General features: G+C 34.8%; 2 protein-coding genes across 6 annotated transcripts; one reads left to right on the top strand and one right to left on the bottom strand.

The window, feature by feature from the left end:
- Positions 1-194: 194 nt before the first annotated feature.
- Positions 195-10518, top strand: LOC105195480. Of its 5 annotated transcripts, none has more exons than XM_039454399.1 (5): positions 195-408; positions 2109-2484; positions 3076-4461; positions 5032-6095; positions 7849-10518. In XM_039454399.1, the coding sequence occupies exons 2-5, from the start codon at positions 2122-2124 to the stop codon at positions 7940-7942; spliced, it is 2907 nt and encodes a 968-aa protein (XP_039310333.1). In that variant the 5' UTR covers positions 195-408; positions 2109-2121; the 3' UTR covers positions 7943-10518. The 5 variants fall into 5 exon arrangements, with proteins under 5 accessions (XP_039310333.1, XP_039310330.1, XP_039310331.1 ...); XM_039454396.1 differs by lacking the exon at positions 195-408 and adding an exon at positions 420-992; XM_039454397.1 differs by lacking the exons at positions 195-408; positions 7849-10518 and adding exons at positions 422-992; positions 6331-6601.
- A 1026-nt stretch (positions 10519-11544) lies between these two features.
- On the bottom strand, positions 11545-17192 carry LOC105195482 (ras-related protein Rap-2a). The gene has a single exon (XM_026138705.2). It carries the CDS (start codon positions 16469-16471, stop codon positions 15926-15928), a length of 546 nt encoding a protein of 181 aa, XP_025994490.1. The 5' UTR covers positions 16472-17192; the 3' UTR covers positions 11545-15925.
- Positions 17193-17263: the final 71 nt, after the last annotated feature.

The raw sequence follows: 17263 nt of genomic DNA, 5'->3' as shown, positions 1-17263 counted from the left end.
GTTATGAAAAATTATAACGTTATTACTAAATCGTTATATTAGAGCATACATGTATGAAAATTACATTTGTAGGCGCCTGTCGGCGTTAGTATAAGTAATAGATGTAAGTGTGTTAGAAAGGATACCGAGTGATGGCGCGATCTACATGTTTTCGGAGCAATTGGGCCGATGGTTGCGCCGATTGTTCCCTACCGGCAAAATCGGAGTAACCGATACTCCGGCACTTGTAGTTTTGGAGTCTTAGTGAGCGGACGTAAAAGCAGTGCTGTTGCAAGAAGCGTGCGGTTCTTTCGCCTTTGTGAGAGCGCGAGGCGGAATTGTTAGGCTCTTCGTTAGGAACTTATGGTAGCAGTGGACAGTGAAGTAGCTAAGCAGTAGCAGCGATAAACAGCGAAACTGTAAACCGAGGTAATGTAGTATGTAAGAAACCGCGCGCGCCACGAGGCGCGCCACGAGGCGCGCCACGATGGCGAGAATGTATTGTGCGCAACGCGTAATGTACATTAAAGATATCATTTACAAGTGACTCTGTTAAGTTAATATCCCTCAACTTATCTTGGCAAAATATCTCAGAGGCTGCCTAGCTGGAAATATAACATTCTACAACATTAGAAGTGGGATCAAATTCGCTTTCCCTCAGTGAGCGCGGGATGATCACGTGAAGGGAGCGTGCTACGCGAGTGTAGCTTTTCGGAGCATTGGAGCTGATGAGAAAATCGGTATTTGTCGGGCGACGAAAAAGGGTGAATTTGGAGCCGGTAGAAAATTTCGTCGCGCGGAACGGCGGCAGAGTCCGACGGAAAATTTTGTCGTACCGGGCGGGACGACAATAGAGATACGCGCGTTTGGACACTTTGAACGGGGACGTTGGGCGCGTAAGCCAATCAGTGGCCGTCAACGATACAGTGTTGTGAGCGCGGTCGAAACAAGGACAAGGTTATTTGTCGGTTTTGTGCAGGAATTCGGGTTTTTATGGATCGCGTCATCACTCGGTATCCTTACTAATACACATACATTTATTACTTATACTAACAATTGTAAGACAGGCGCCTACACATTTATATTTTACAATAAAAAAACCACGCACAATTCAAATTTATATTTGTGATAAAAATGAGATATATCGATTCAATTAACATGATCGATATATCGTTTCATAAAATATCGATTTGGAACGTACTAGATTCCTAACCTCAAAATATTCCGCTATGTCGCGCTCGTGCCTATTGTGCTTGCGGTTGCGTCGAATAAAGAATCTGCTTTGACTTTGTTTTGCGATTTATTGTTTGTTTCTAGGTATATTATTCTGTTTTAACTAGATTTTAATTTATTTACATTAACATGGAAGGTATATCTGTATTTCTAAATCTTCTAAAAAAATAAGACAACTTATATATGTGCTTTTAATTTTATATGATAATTATACTTTTATAGTTTACATATCACATAATTTTTTTATTTATAATTAATTAATTTATAAGAGCCTTAACCTTCGTTTTGTTTTGTTTGTTACATAATTTTTTGTTCTTTTAATTTTTTCTTGTAATGATTCTATAATATCATTTAAAATATTTTCCCTAGAAAATACAGAAATTACATTTATGATTATATGTTGTTACATGTTTGTATTATATTATAATTTTTTTTTATTTTATTTATTTTATTGTACTTAGACATACATGCACATATAAATGCATTAATATAGCAACTATATTATATAATTTAATTACATGATATTAATATCTTTGTTATTATAAAACAATATACTAGGTGCATTAAACAGATCCCCTCTCCTCTTAAAGATGAGCTAAACAATTAATGTTAAATTAAATAATTTGAAATACATTATTTAAAACAATAATTTGTATAGCAAGTAAGCACTAGTTTCAACTTTACTAAGTCTTTTTCTAGACTCAAATTGAACTCAATATACAATTAAAATATATAAATAACATGATATAGTCTGTGTTCTTGTAGTCTAACAATAATAAGTAATACATAGATAATATTACAGAAAAAGACTTGAACATTCCAGTATTTTATATATTTTATTATATTTAAAATTATACACTAAAATTATTTTTTCAAAATTATTTTTTCTTTATCAGGTTTTTGTTCAAGATGGATACGTTAAACCAAGTAGACTTTCCCAAGCAGATGCAGAAGCTCTTATTAAAAAAAGAGCAAGAATATGGCCAACTGAAATTTATTTCTTCTCGGGCTACAGAGGAGACTTCATGTTTTATTGATGAATTATTAGAAACTGTCACAAATATTACTAAGACAGTCAACTTATACCATATTGAATTATTTTGTGATGAAGATAGTTCTAAACTATGGGACATTCCAGGATATATTATTACGAATTACAATCACATTTTGTTGAACACTAACTTTTCTTCACAGTATCTTCTTGCGGAGGATATGCTGTGTGGTCATATAGTTAATTTGTGGCCTACTTTATCACCATACCTCTTCATACAGGTAATTCTTGTATTACTAATAATAGTAGCTTACTGATTTTACAATAGATGTAGTGAATGTTGACATTCAATTGCAATTACATACAATTTTTATCTTTTTCCTTTTTCTTATTTTGTGCATGTATATTTTTTGCATGCAATTATTAATTATATATGTATAACTATTCTGCTTCTTATCACAGAAGCACCACATATCCTATCACAGAAGTTACATATTTTTCTTTTAATATAGACTAGAGAAATTATTTAAATAGGCAACTTTTATATATATATATATATATAGTATATACATTAAACTATTTAATATAGAATTTTAAATTATTTCCATAAAATTGTATATTAAACAATTTTTTAATGTACATATAGTAATAATAAAAAAACTGCCTATTTATACAATTTCTTTAATTTGAAAGAAATTGTTTAAATAGTTTAAGACAAAACATGTACTTTTTGTCATAAATAAGAAACAGAAGTTACATTTAATTATTTGTATTCACATTGTTGTTTATATAATCATCAAATCATATATTTATGTTATTTATGTAAGGAATTGTATATGTATGAGTATATAAATGATGTGTTTCTAATATAGATAATATGGCATATAAAATGCGAGGACCTATTAATTGAATCACTCATGCACTTGCCATTGGACCTATGCATGGAAATTCTGGAGATAACGGTCAGATGCATAAATGAGTTGGAAATGTCTCGAGCCAAACGTCTTGTTATTCTTCTGATATCCAAGTTGTACTATAAATGTCAGTGGTTGCATTTAGGCACATTGTCGAATCATGATATAGCGGAACTCTCCCAGCAACTAGTAGCACATTTTCAGACATTGCTAAATACAGTTAAATCCACATTTATTCCTCTTAAATTGTCTGTTCAAGAAAAATATGTGCAGCATGGTATTTTTCTAAAAAGAATGCTTTGTTGTATCAAAACGTGCATGCACTATAAGACTAAGAATTTGCCATACGACAACCCATGGATAAAATATTTCAAGATCACATATGGCAATCCTCATGGTGTGAATTACTTTTATAAGCTTCCTATTGATGAAGTGAAATCTATCATGGCAATACTGGATCAGGAATTGATTGCCTTACTTCTTAATGAAATCAAGGAAGTTGATTGTTTCGAGTTCATGGCCTGGATGGAGGTCGATGATGAGGAGAATATTATGATTTCGCTACAGCGTGCCTTCATCATCGAATGCCATTATTTTATGGAGTTTATGAAGCAGGATGAATTTTTGTTTATGAACGAGCATCTGCTTCATTGCCTGCAGCAACTTGTAGGTCCACATTCCGAAAAGTCTATTTTATCTCTTCAAGAACTCTGTGATAGTATTGAGAAAGATAATTTGGATGGCATGAAGGAATTGATGAGACGTTACAAGACCTGGGATCTATCTATATTGAAATTTGTCTGTGGAAAAATAAAATTGTTACATAGGGATGATATTGGTATTCTACTTGAATATCTTCAATTTAAATTTGCTACGAATGATTATATAGATCAGCATGAAGCATATATGTTGATGTTGGAAGTGTTAATGCGACAACAGCTATTAGATATGTACTATATTGTACTGCAATACACATTGCGGCATTTTGATGACAATTATTTAATATGTATGTTTAATAATGAACACTTCAAGAGTTTTATAGAAAGCAATGTAAATATGCACGATCATGTAATATTGCGTACTATTTTAATCTTTGTTCTATTGCATCCGAAGAAGGTGTTAAGAACTTTGGTGAGAGTTGCAATAGGAAGTACTGAGATAGAATACCAAAATGTCGTGTTCAAAAGACCTCAGATTTATTTTTTATATGCATTTTTTATGTCGCAATTAAATAATCAAAATAACTTGCTGACGTATTTTCTGAATGATGCCTGGAACTGTGATCGCTCTACATGGAGCTACAAGCAATTCGAAACTTTTATGAATGACATGCTTCAGGAAGAGGTAAATGAGATAAACATAATAGCCAATTTTTATCAAGTTTACTGTTTAAATAAAAATTAATTCGTTATTCTTTATAATTCTTTATGCGTTCAAATGTATATAAATTCTAATTTTTTTCTTTCTTTTATATATCAGAGTAGATCTAGTAAATTGTTTTAGAAACAATGAAATTTCATGACAAAATTATTCAGCTTTCTAAAGTTTTGCAGTTGAAACACATGCATGCAATAATGTTTTATACGATATTAAAAATTTAGCACATATATTTGTTTTAATTATGAAACATTGAACAATTTTTAAACTCTTTAGTAACATTTTTTTATAGCAATTTATGTTTTATATTTATTATTACTTTATAGCTAATCTGTTTAGTCAAGTCATACTATATATTTTGTTAGTATATTTAAGTAAAATTATCAAAATTCACCGTTAGTGATGATTTAAATATATTTACTGTATGTATAATAGGAATTTTTATTTTATTTTTTCTTGGTTTTTATTTTTATTTACTTTAAAACTTTTATTTACTTTGCCCTTTTTATTTTTTATTTTTGCATTTCTTTTTCACAGGAAATAAATTCGGATGATCTACTAAACAACTTTTATATCCCTTGCCTGACCAATGATTTGTTCAATTGCTCCAACCTGCTCTCTGTGTTGATACACATGTACTTTGTTCTGAAGGAAAAAATCAAAGATTATTTGGCGAGAACGAATTACGTTGAATTCGGAAAAAAATTAACGTGTAATTCGGACAAAACGAATTACGTATTGCTAATTAAACAATTAACCAAGAGGATGTCAATGCTAAGAAAATGCAACTCAATGTACTCCAAGAGCACTGTGAATAATTTGTTGAACCGTGGAACAATGATATTACATCTTTTATTTACTACTCCGAATCTACTGACGATGAGCAATCGGAACGAGATCATCAAGATTAATAATATCATAGAGCCGATTGATCAAATACTTCTGAAACATACATCTCAGTTACAGACAGTTAATCGCGGCACCGTGTGCGATGTGATCCAAAACTACGAGAAACGGTGCCTCATCACTTATCAATTATTACGTGACAACAATAGCATTGAAAATCAAAAATCCAAGTCCAATTTGCTCGATCAATTTGACGTGTACTCTTTCGAACTGGATCAAAAGGCGCTAATACGTCATATGATGCTGCATTCTTCTGAAAAAGAGTACGAACTTTTTGCTAACGAGATGACGGTAATGTCCTCGTCTTACTTTGGTTGGGCCAACGAACTAATGGCGTATGCGAATGTATTGCACATTACCGCCGAGGCAATGCAGCTCGCCTTAATGTTTACACACATCTTTCCCAAAGATACATTTGTTTCGTTGTTGCGTGCTCTTGTGCGCTATTGCAACGTATTCGCACGACTTAAGCATCATTTGAGCAATTCTCGAAAAGAGATATACAATTCTCTCTCGACAGTTCTGTTGTCCTTGAAAAATACAGTCAATGAAACAGCCTATGGTGAGATGTACGACGATTTGCTCAAGCACGTTAACGATATGGGCGTCAACTCAAATACAGAGATTACACATTACTTTCACATAATGATCGAGTTACTTGAGACATACAACGTACAATTTGAAAAAATCGAAAGGTAAATACAATAATAAGTATTGTTTTTTCTTTGGATCTAGTTTTTAGTAGAAATTTCTTTTTTGAAATTTTTTATTTTATATAAATTTTACTTTTTATTATTTAGTTCCAAAGTATAAAAGGATATAAAAACGAATTTTCAAAGCTTTTATGCAAAGATTATATATTTTTTAATATTTGTACATAAAAGATAAAGTTATAAATTTTATATATATATATATAATTTTTTTTTTTAGTGCTTCTACTACAAGTGTGGCAGTTGACATGTTAGAGGCATACAAATTCGTGTGCAGTTGTATTAATGATACTTCACGTGATACTTAAATGAAAAAAAATTCTGCGTAGTTGATGAGTAAGATGTATTCCTGAAGACTAGATTAATTTCGATGAAATATGGAAAAGATATTTATATGTTCTTATTTTGTGTTGATACACTTGCACATGTACTTTGTTCTGAAGGAAAAAACATTATTTGGGGAGAATAAATTACATTGAATTTGAAAAAAATCAACATGTAATTCGGACAAAACGAATTATATTGCTGATTATACAATTAATCAAAAGGATGTCAATACTAAGAAAATGCAACCCAATTTATATCATAGTTCCATGGTTCAACAAAATGTTTACAATGCTCTCAAGAGGACTGTGAGCAATTTGTTGAAACGTGAAACAATATTACACCTTTTATTTACTACATCAAATCTACTGACGATGAACAATCGGAACGAGATCATCAAAGTTAATAATGTCATAGAGCCAATTGATCAAATATTTTTGGAACATACATCTCAATCATACAGACAGACAATCGCGGCACTGTGCATGATGTAATGCATAACTACAAGAAACGTTGCACTACAATTTATCAAGTATTACGTGATACAGTAGCATTAAGAATCCGAAATCCAAGTTTAACATGCTCGATCAATTCGACGTGCAAGAAAAAACAATTGAATGTATCATTAGTCAAGCAAGGAATATAAAAATTGTTTAATAGTTTGTCCGGATTTATTTCCTATGGAAAAGAAATGCAAAAATGAAAAATAAAAATAAAAATCAAGAAAAAATAAAAACATATCTTTTTCATATTTCATCGAAATTAATCTATTCTTCAGGAATACATCTTATTCATCAACTACTCAAAATTTTTTTTTATTCAAGTATCACAAAGTATTTGTTCAAGCTCGTTAACGATATGGGCGTCAACTCAAATACTGAGATTACACTTCCGCATGATGAGCGAATTACTTGAGACATACAGCGTACAATTTCAAAAAATTGAAAGGTGCAATAATAAATATTGTTTTTTCTTTGAATCTAGTTTTTAGTAAGAATTTCTTTTTTTCAATTTTTTATTTTAGGGTTGTTGCACCAGTCGCTGAACAGTCGCCAATAAATGACTGTTTAGAAAAACTATTAAAATAATAAGACTTCAAAATAATAAACTGCAAAATTAATTGATATTGTTGAAATCCAATTTTCATGGAGATTTGATTAAAATGTAATTTTTTTATTTGAAAATGTAATTGTATTAAGTTATTTTATGTTTTTGTTCATTGACTGGTTCAATTTATTATTTGTTCATTGACTGGTGCACTGACCCTATATGAATTTTATTTTTTATTTAGTTCCAAAGCATGTTTCAAAGCTTTTATGCAAAGATTATATATTTTTTAATATTTGTATGTAAAAGATAAAGTTATAAATTATGTGTGTGTGTGTGTGTATATATATATTTTTTTTTTTTTTAGTGCTTCTACTACAAGTGCGACAGTTGACATGTTAGAGGCGTACAAATTCGTGTGCAGTTATGTATTGATAGTACTTCACGTGATACTTAAATGAAAAAAAAAATTTTGCGTAGTTGATGAATAAGATGTATTCCTGAAGAATAGATTAACTTCGATGAAATATGAAAAAAATATTTATATGTTCTTATTTTTTCTTAATTTTTATTTATTTTGAAACTTTGCCTTTTTATTTTTCATTTTTGCATTTCTTTTCCACAGGAAATGAATCCGGATGATCTACTAAACAACTTTTATATTCCCTGCCTGACCAACGATTCGTTCAATTGCTTTTCCATGCACGTCAAATTGATCGAGCATGCTGAACTTGGATTTTGGATTCTTAATGCTACTGTATCACGTAATACTTGATAAATTGTAGTGCAACGTTTCTTGTAGTTATGCATTACATCATGCACAGTGCCGCGATTATCTATCTGTATGATCGAGATGTATATTCCAAAAATATTTGATCAATCGGCTCTATAACATTATTAACTTTGATGATCTCGTTGCGATTACTCATCGTCAGTAGATTTGATGTAGTAAATAGAAGGTGTAATATTGTTTCACGTTTCAACAAATTGTTCATAGTGCTCTTGAGAGCATTGTGAACATTTTGTTGAACCGTGGAACAATGATGTAAATTAAGTTGCTTGCAATACTAAGCAATTGCATTAGTATTGACATTGTCTTAATTAATTGTATGATTAGCAATACGTATAATTCGTTTTGTCCGAATTACGTGTTGATTTTTCCAAATTCAACGTAATTTATTCTCCCTGAATAATGTTTTTTCCTTCAGAACAAAGTACATGTGCAATGTGCATTAATATAGAGAACAGGTTGAAGCAATTGAACGAATCATTGGTTAGGTAGGGAATATAGAAGTTGTTTAGTAAATCGTTCCAATTTATTTCCTGTAAAAAAAATGCAAAAATGAAAAATAAAAAAAGGCAGTTTCAAAATAAATAAAAATATAAATTAAGAAAAAATAAAAATCATTATTATACATAAAATATTTAGTTCACAGTGCTCTGATCAGAATGCATTGAGGTAATCTCGTTTATCGAATAAATCTTACTTGTTTGAGATCAAAAAGAATTGAATATACAAATACTTTCTTTAATTATATAATCTCGATCATCATTTTTTTACGAATTATTTCTACTATTAAATAGTTCGTGTTTAACAATTTGCAAAAAAATATGTATTATCAAATGCTTGAAAAATTTTATAAAATTTTTCTTCAGTGTTGTGAGAATATAGAAACTTCGAAAAAAATTTTCAAAATTTTTGTATATCATTGGGGAAGAAAATGAATACTGAAATACTTACCTTTCTTTTGCCTAAATATGCTTCTCCAAAATTTTTGAAGACATTTGATTCACTTTTCTGAAATTATTTTTCTAATCGATTATTGTCTTATTCCTACCGTTAGATATCGGAGTAATACACGAATCTAGTGCTACACACACATGAGAGCCGAACAAAATTGTTGAGAGTATATTTCTATCTAATGAATAGTATTATAACTGCATTTTATAATGATATTACGTTATTTATATTAATTTTCTAATATATGACAAATATTGTAACATCAATATACATAATTTTATGTTCATTTAATGTTTTGTAATCAACATGTTATGTCAAAATTTTTGTGAAATATTTCTATAGAAAAAGAAAAACCATTATGCATGTATGTAATTCTTTTGCGAAATTGCAATTTAGATACTGCAGTTATGATACTTTTCAATTGTATTTATATCGATTTGTCTAGCTAAAAAATTGTGTTCATGCTCGTGTATCTATTATGTGATATTTTAGTAATAACTTAGTAATAATTTTTTTTTAAATAAGTATGCAAGGAGACGGAGACATTTTTTAATTGTACAAAAAAAGAATTATTTATACGATTTCTTTATCGCGAAGAAATCATTTGTGAACTTGATTCTACCTCGTGTACATAAATATATACTTGTAATAAGCGTTGGACTGATTAATAAAATACACGTGCAAGAGATACAAAATGAAATATAAAAAAAAATTTTATTTAAAACATAGGCGAGCGTTAGCTTAATTAAGTCTTTTCCCTTCACAAATATGAAATTTTATCCTCTTATCGTATAAACCAAATTACGAATAATTCCCTAATAAATTCGATATCTTTACAATGGGAATATTATTATGTTGCGAACTTAAAAGTAATAACTTAAGTTGATTTTTCATAATAATTTCAACACAATTTCGAAAAAAAATTAATTTAAAATAAAACCAAATAAAGTAGCAAAATCATAAATATACGCTCTTTTGACTCCGAAAAAACATGTATGTGTACACTCGTATTTTTCGGCGCAACGTCATCCAATTGGTAACAAAGTATCGATCTGAAAATTCTAATACTATATTTGTGCGACAGTATCAAATACCATATTGCTACGATAAAAAGTAAAAAAGAAACAAAGAAAATTGCGAAGAAAGAAAAAATGTGCATTATTTTGAACTCTAGTTTAAATCTCCTGTTAAACTAAAATTTAAATGTTCAAAAATTATCAAATGGACAGAACCTAAGAATTGACTTCAATACTTTCACGGTATTGTTAAATAAAAAAAGTATCGTTAATAGGATAAGAAAAAAAAGATAGATATGCAATGTCTCGAAGTCATAATCCCGAAATTTAAGAAATGTAAGAATATTCCGAAAAGTCAATCCGAAAAATTATAAATTTTTTTTTTTTGGTCAATAATTTTTCGGGACATTGTCTTAGTACTGAGATTTGAGGATTACGATCTATCGCGACATTGTCGCACTTCTAAAATTTTTGAATTGATTTTTCCACCATTTTTCAAATTTCAGTACATTTTTTGCGACTTTGCATGACTACCAAAAGAAACGAAAATGAAATCACGGTAATTGTTTTCTGCTCGAGAAGTATCCGAAGATATAAATGCAATTACGACTTATGAGCGCTTAACTCATTCGTTCATGACTAGATCCTCATACTGGTATTCCAGCATAAAAGCGTATTAAATCTATCACTTCTCGTCTGGTTAATAAAAAATATTTCATGGCGCTCCGATCGAAATTATTTTTAAGCAATTCGGATATACATATTTTAAAATAATTATTGGTAAACAATGTTTCGCTACGAACAGACGGAAAAAAATAGCAACGTAAATTAGTAAAAAGGAAGTGATTCTGTATTGTAGCATTCTAGTTTCGCCTGTCCACACATGTGATTTTTCCGCTTATGACTATAATAAGATTCTACACAATTATTAACACTCTACACAATTATGCACGAAAGAAAGAGACTGCATTTAGTCCATTGTGCAATGCACATTTTCTTTTTCTTTCACGAATAAAAGATATTCACTCTAAAGTACTTCGCATTTCTTTCGGAAGTTTCAAGATATTTACTTTTTATTTTATATATATATATATATATATATATTTTTACAATATATATATATATTTTTTTTGACTCGCTATATAATATATTTACAGATTCTTCACATTGTAAAAAATATATATAACGCATTTCGTACTCAATATATCAGATATATATATACGCAGGTAGTAGTACTGAAAGGCCGATATACACATATCTAAATCGTGGTGTTTTTCTTGTTCTATTTTTTTCTCTTTATCTTTTCTCCAATTACTAATTAATATGTGCGTGACCCGGTTGCATAACAAATGCGCATGTATCTGCAGCTTTATGCGAATCGTTACGGTGTGTACATATCTATTGCATCCCTTTTCCCTCAATCTTTTTCTTCGACACACGTAGAAAGATAAATTGATCCGTCGATCGTAAACAAAGTGAAGAAGAGAGAAACGATTCTGGTCCTTAGATGTATGATATGCTGGCCGACTCCAAGCATGGCGCAATCCCTTCTCTTTTTCTTTTCTCCTGGACGCTTCTCCGCCGAACGATAGCTCCCCAAATAAAAATTATTTCGTTATTATTAGAACTCTCGTGTCGTAGATCATTCCTGCGGCAACGGGGTTTGCAAACGCCGCTTTAGAAAAATAGCGCATGCAATCTCGTGAATTGGACGCGCGCAAGAGTGACGCGCGGGGCGCGGCTTCTCTTTTCTCATACAAATATATAAATAGATTTTTCGAGTATATCAAATACTTGGTGAGCTATCTAGGCGGATGACGGCCTTGTGCGTCCTTTGTGATCTGTACAACCTCACCCACGTGTGTATGCATACGTGTACGTATGTGTCCGTGTATGTATAAAACAGGGCGAAAAACGCAAGAAAGTGTACAAGTCAGGCGACGACGATCAAAACACTTTATAAAGAGGCCCTCCGATCGAAGCCGGGTGAAGACTTCGATTATTGTTATCCGATAATATACAAAAGGTGCGAAGTTATATGACTACGGGATCACAGCGAGACTAAGAATTTTCCACGTTATTATTGTGACAAAATAGCGGTTTCACGAAACCACTCCGCCTGTGTTCTTATCCTTCATCTCTCGACGCGCGAACCGCGAGAGATAAAACTAGCGACTGCGCGGTTTCCGCCGCTTTGACAAATTCTTTTTTTTTTCCTTCTTTGCATTTTCTTCCCCCTTCTAACACCAGGCGCGGAATTCTAACACCAGGCGCGGAATAAACTACAGGGAGCACCGTTCGAGAAGAGTGCACCGAAAGGGTTTTCTCGAATTTGCATTATTCAAAGTTACACCCGCGTTCGAAGCATATGAACGATTATCTCTTCCCCGAAACATTGAAAACGGTCTAACTACCAATCGTAGAAATACTGTACATCAGTTCATTCTCATTTTTTTTATTCCTTTTTTTTCTTTCTTTCTTTAACTCTTAATTCCTGCAATTTTCTTCGAAAGTTGGAAAATAGTATCGCGCGTATACGATTCAGATAATACAATCTGCGTTAGAATTTTATAACGCCGCGTTACAAAATTAGGATACGGAGGCTATACAAAATTACAAATACATCTTGTCGCAGAAGCGGAACAATATCCTTCGGTAAAATCGGTAAAAAGATACTAATCTCGGACTATATTCGTCACTCTTTATTCATGCATTTAATCCTCGGATGTGCCTTCTAATAGTTCTCTTGAAAACTTGAAGAAGCTCGACAAATTTCAATTTCGGAAAATACAGTTCGAGGTTTCTCTAAAAATTAAATCTAGAGGAGAAAAACCCTCGATATCTTGGTAAAAATTGAGAGAATATCATGAAAAGATAAAAATAATCCTTATGCATCCAAGGGTTAAATGGCAAAGCATTGTATAATGAACGTTATTGTGCTGCGCTCGTCGAGAAGCGATATTTAACATCGGATAATGCGATTTTGATCACACGAGAAAAATTACACACATTATCTGCCGTAGAAAAATTATACATATTATAGTACGATTATGCAAAATTAATCGTGCGTTTAAGAATTACGTCAAATATTTTACTACAATAAAAAATAAACGAGACGGAACTGTGAAAAAGAAAGTTCTTCTATAACTCAAACATTGTCGGAAATGTGCAAGTAATATATCATCGTCCATCGAAATCGCAACGTAGAGAATAGAAATAAAACGTACGAATAAGAAGATAATTTACAGAGCCTAATTATATCTTATACGCAATGTGAAATAATTTATAAAATACATTTTATAAATGCATATTTTAGCATCTTTACACGTTGCAATAACAGTAAACGGTAATTCTATAATATAGCTTCTAAAATAAGTGTGTAATTTTTTTCGGAGATTTAAAATTGATCATTTATATGAAAGGAAGAGCCGCTTGCTCTCCAGCTTCTCTCATATTTAGTGATTTCTTTTTACATTCGCAAACTCGACGACAGTTTTGAACTGCAAAATTCTACAGATTTTTTTCACTTTGAAAGCAATGTCAGCAACGAAAAGTATTGTAACTGCATTCTTGAACGTTCACGGGGTTATTCCCTTTTAAATATCTTTTACGGGATATTACGAGAAATTTTTAGCAAAGTGTATTCTCGGATTTTTCACGAGGCCTCAAGAATAAGAAAAATATTTTTTCTTTTTCTTTTTTTGAAAAAAAGTTGCAGTCTTGCTATTACGATACTTTTTACATCGGTGTTGTCATTATGAGCGATGAATAATAGTAGCACGTGATTTTGCAGTTGAAGGGATCAATGCGAAAACGGCGCATCTTCCGGAGATTTCTAATTCTACTATTGTGCTCTATCATTGGTGTGTAAGATCACTCGTTAATAAAAAGAACCGTCATCAATCCCATAGTGATCGAGTGTGCAGTCTTGCGGCCTATGTAGTACAAATTCTTTTTTTTACCGTACAAAGCTTACAAATTACGAGTTTAGATTGACATTATTAAGTTAACTAGCTCTTTACGAAACATTTCTCCTAATATTCCCCCCCGTCATCGTATAATATTTATCTGCAACGTTAGATTTCAACAAACCAGAGACAGTTCTTCAACTTTGGCCCTTGGTTTATTAAAATCCAGTTTTGTAATCGCCGCGACATTAGTTTGCTCGCTTTTTCCGCGCGTTCAGAGCGTTTACAAAGACGATAATTGCGCTGTATCAAACATCTTGGAACAGACATTAAAGCGAAACCAAAAAGTAAGATATTAGTATTTGCTACACAATGGATCACAAGAAATCTCACAACAGCTGGGTTATCCATGTTAACCACTGAGGTGTCGCGTACAAAACTTCCGTTCCCAGTGCCTTTCCCTTTACGCACAGTAAAATATTTCAATGTTAGGACTGTACAACCGACATACAGGATGGTTTGACCATTTGAAATATCCTGGGACATCTCAAAACGTTTCAGAGACAGAGCTTTCGATTCGAGGGGACAAATATTATCATTGGAACGATCCCCAAATTGAATACTTTGTCTTTGAAACATTCTTCCATATCCTTAAGAACAGCGAAGACATTTCAAATGATTAAATCAGGTGAAGCACCCTGTGTATGTATAAATGTTACTAACAACGTGTCTCGTACAAAAATGTTTAGACGATATCTCGCTAATCAGCCTCCTTAGCTTAAATTAACACAGAACAATTGCACAGAGAAGAGTACTCTCGAAACCGAACTATCTTCTCATCGAATCAGATGGATTTGATTGCGTAGCCCTCGCACGACCGCATATATATAGAAATTACGCGACGCACGGGATCAAGCTTCACTCGAAACATTTAACATTTTTCTTATATCGCTGAATCTATCACCATGCATAGAACGACCATCACAGTGATTCCTTCAAAGTCTGCGAATCTATCTTTCCCCTTTTCTTTCCGCGCAGCAGCCATCTAGTCGATTTGTGGATCAGAACACGAACCTACGTGCGACGGTTCTGTCTTGAAATTGAGCAGAAAGCCGATATCGAGTTTGGTTTTACGGTTTTCGACACCTTCTCCTTCCTACGCGAGCGGAGTATTGGTCCTTTTGCCGAGGAAAAGCTACCTTTCGCTCGCTCTTTCTCCCTCTTAAGTTCTATCTATATTATTTATATATATATATGTATATATATTACAATAATATTACATACATAATACTATTCGCGTATAATAAAATATCTGTGTTTAACGGCCGCCGCTCGCCGGACGGTGTTCCGAAAGTTAGAAAAGAGAACTACGGTTTCCGTTTTGGGAAATTCGTACTGCGTCCGACATAAGCTAAACTTGACAGACGCGCGACGCGTTCCAAGGACGTCGAGAGGACTTCCAAAAGGTGGTTCTTCTTCGAGGGAAGATCCTCCGAGACTCCGACGAAGCACGCTACGGCCGAGGGAGGTCTGCCTAAAAGCCTCTCTCTGTACACTGCACATCTTCCCTCGGCGGCGCGTTCCTCAGCAGTGAGGCCGAGTGAGAGCCGTGGTGGAAGGAATTCTCCTAGCAGGACGGCGAGGAAACACGTCGACGACATTGACACATCGGTGACAAGCCCTCTCGCCGAAGTACACTGTACACGCACTGTATAGCTCCGTCATCTTAGTCCGGTCCGCGGGTAAATAATCCGGGTGAAGGTGGATTTTGATTAAGTATTAGAGGACGCTGCAACAGCAGTAGGTCTTCTTCTCCTTTTCGGGACTGAAGTTCATCTCGCGCACAATCTCGGCGAACATCTCGTTGACGTTGGTGCGGTTCTTGGCGCTCGCCTCGACGAACGGACAGCCCCAGAGCTGCGCGAGCTGGTGGCCCTCCTCGGTGCCGACCTCCCGCTGATGCTCCAGGTCGAGCTTGTTCGCCACGAGTAGCACCGGCACGCGCTCCGTGCCCTTGACGCGGGTGATGAGCTCCTTCATCGCCTTGATGTCCTGAAAGGTCTGATGATTCGTCAGGCTGTACACCACGACGAAGCCCTGGCCGTTCTTGATGTACAGGTCGCGCATCGACGCGAACTGCTCGGTGCCGGCGGTGTCGAGGATCTCGAGCACGCACGGCGAGTTGTCCACCTCGATCTCCTTCCGGTAGAAATCCTCTATCGTCGGGTCGTACTTCTCCATGAAGCAACCGGATACGAATTGGACGGTGAGCGCACTCTTGCCCACCCCGCCCGAGCCGAGGACCACCACCTTGAACTCGCGCATCTCGCCGTCGTCGTCGCCGTCGGCTCCTCCGCGCCTCCTTCTACGACGTCGCCACCACCTCCTAGACGTGTCCAGGACCGCGCCGGGGTGTGGAACGCCGTTTCACCCGAGAGAAAGAGAGAGAGAGAGATAGATAGAAAGAGATAGAAAGAGAGAGAGACACTGGAGCGGAGGAACGGAGAGAGAGAGAGAGAGAGAGAGAAAGAAAGCACAAGAGGGAAAGAGACGGACAGACGGAACGAGATTATCGCACCTTCTCTCCCGTGTACACTTCACTTCCACTGGCTATCAGCTAGGCTAAGGGCACGAGGCTCCACTTCGCTCTTGTCCACGTCTTCGCCTCGTCGCGACGACAATTCGCGCCCGTCCACCTCCCGGCCGCGAACAAAGGCATCGACGAAACGTTCCGAGTTTAGCTGGCGGTCGAGGAAGAGAGAGAGAGAGAGAGAAAGAGAAAGAGAAACGAATCACGCGAAAACGAGAATCGACCTGCGCCGCCTCGTAGCTGGGCTACCTCGATATTACGGCGACTACGCGGCGGCTACGCCAGGACATGACGACACAGGCCGCTCCGCCGCACGCTCTATACGCAGGCACGTATACGACGACACAGACTCTCGTCCGTGCCTGCCTGCCTGCCTGCTCGCCTGTCCGTCCACCAACCCGCCCGCCTGCGCCGCCTGCCTGCCTGCCGTCTACCTCCTCTTCCTGCCGCCGCCTCCCTGCCCCTCCGCCCGCGCTCAGCGCGATCTGACGTGCGCGACGCCGCCATCTTATCGTCGCCGTCGGGCT

Source organism: Solenopsis invicta, chromosome 10, assembly GCF_016802725.1.
Source record: "Solenopsis invicta isolate M01_SB chromosome 10, UNIL_Sinv_3.0, whole genome shotgun sequence".
In the NCBI taxonomy this organism is placed as follows: domain Eukaryota; kingdom Metazoa; phylum Arthropoda; class Insecta; order Hymenoptera; family Formicidae; genus Solenopsis; species Solenopsis invicta.
The sequence above is the reverse complement of the archived record's forward strand: the minus strand, read 5'-3'. Positions and strand labels throughout refer to the sequence as shown.

Bases quoted from the DNA above. Each gene is read 5' to 3' on its own strand.
- LOC105195482 (XM_026138705.2), bottom strand. From the start codon at position 16,471: ATGCGCGAGTTCAAGGTGGTGGTCCTCGGCTCGGGCGGGGTGGGCAAG.
- LOC105195480 (XM_039454396.1), top strand. From the start codon at position 973: ATGGATCGCGTCATCACTCG. The intron at 2,485-3,075 runs GTAATTCTTGTA...TTTCTAATATAG, and splicing joins CACCATACCTCTTCATACAG to ATAATATGGCATATAAAATG. The intron at 4,462-5,031 runs GTAAATGAGATA...TCTTTTTCACAG, and splicing joins ATGACATGCTTCAGGAAGAG to GAAATAAATTCGGATGATCT.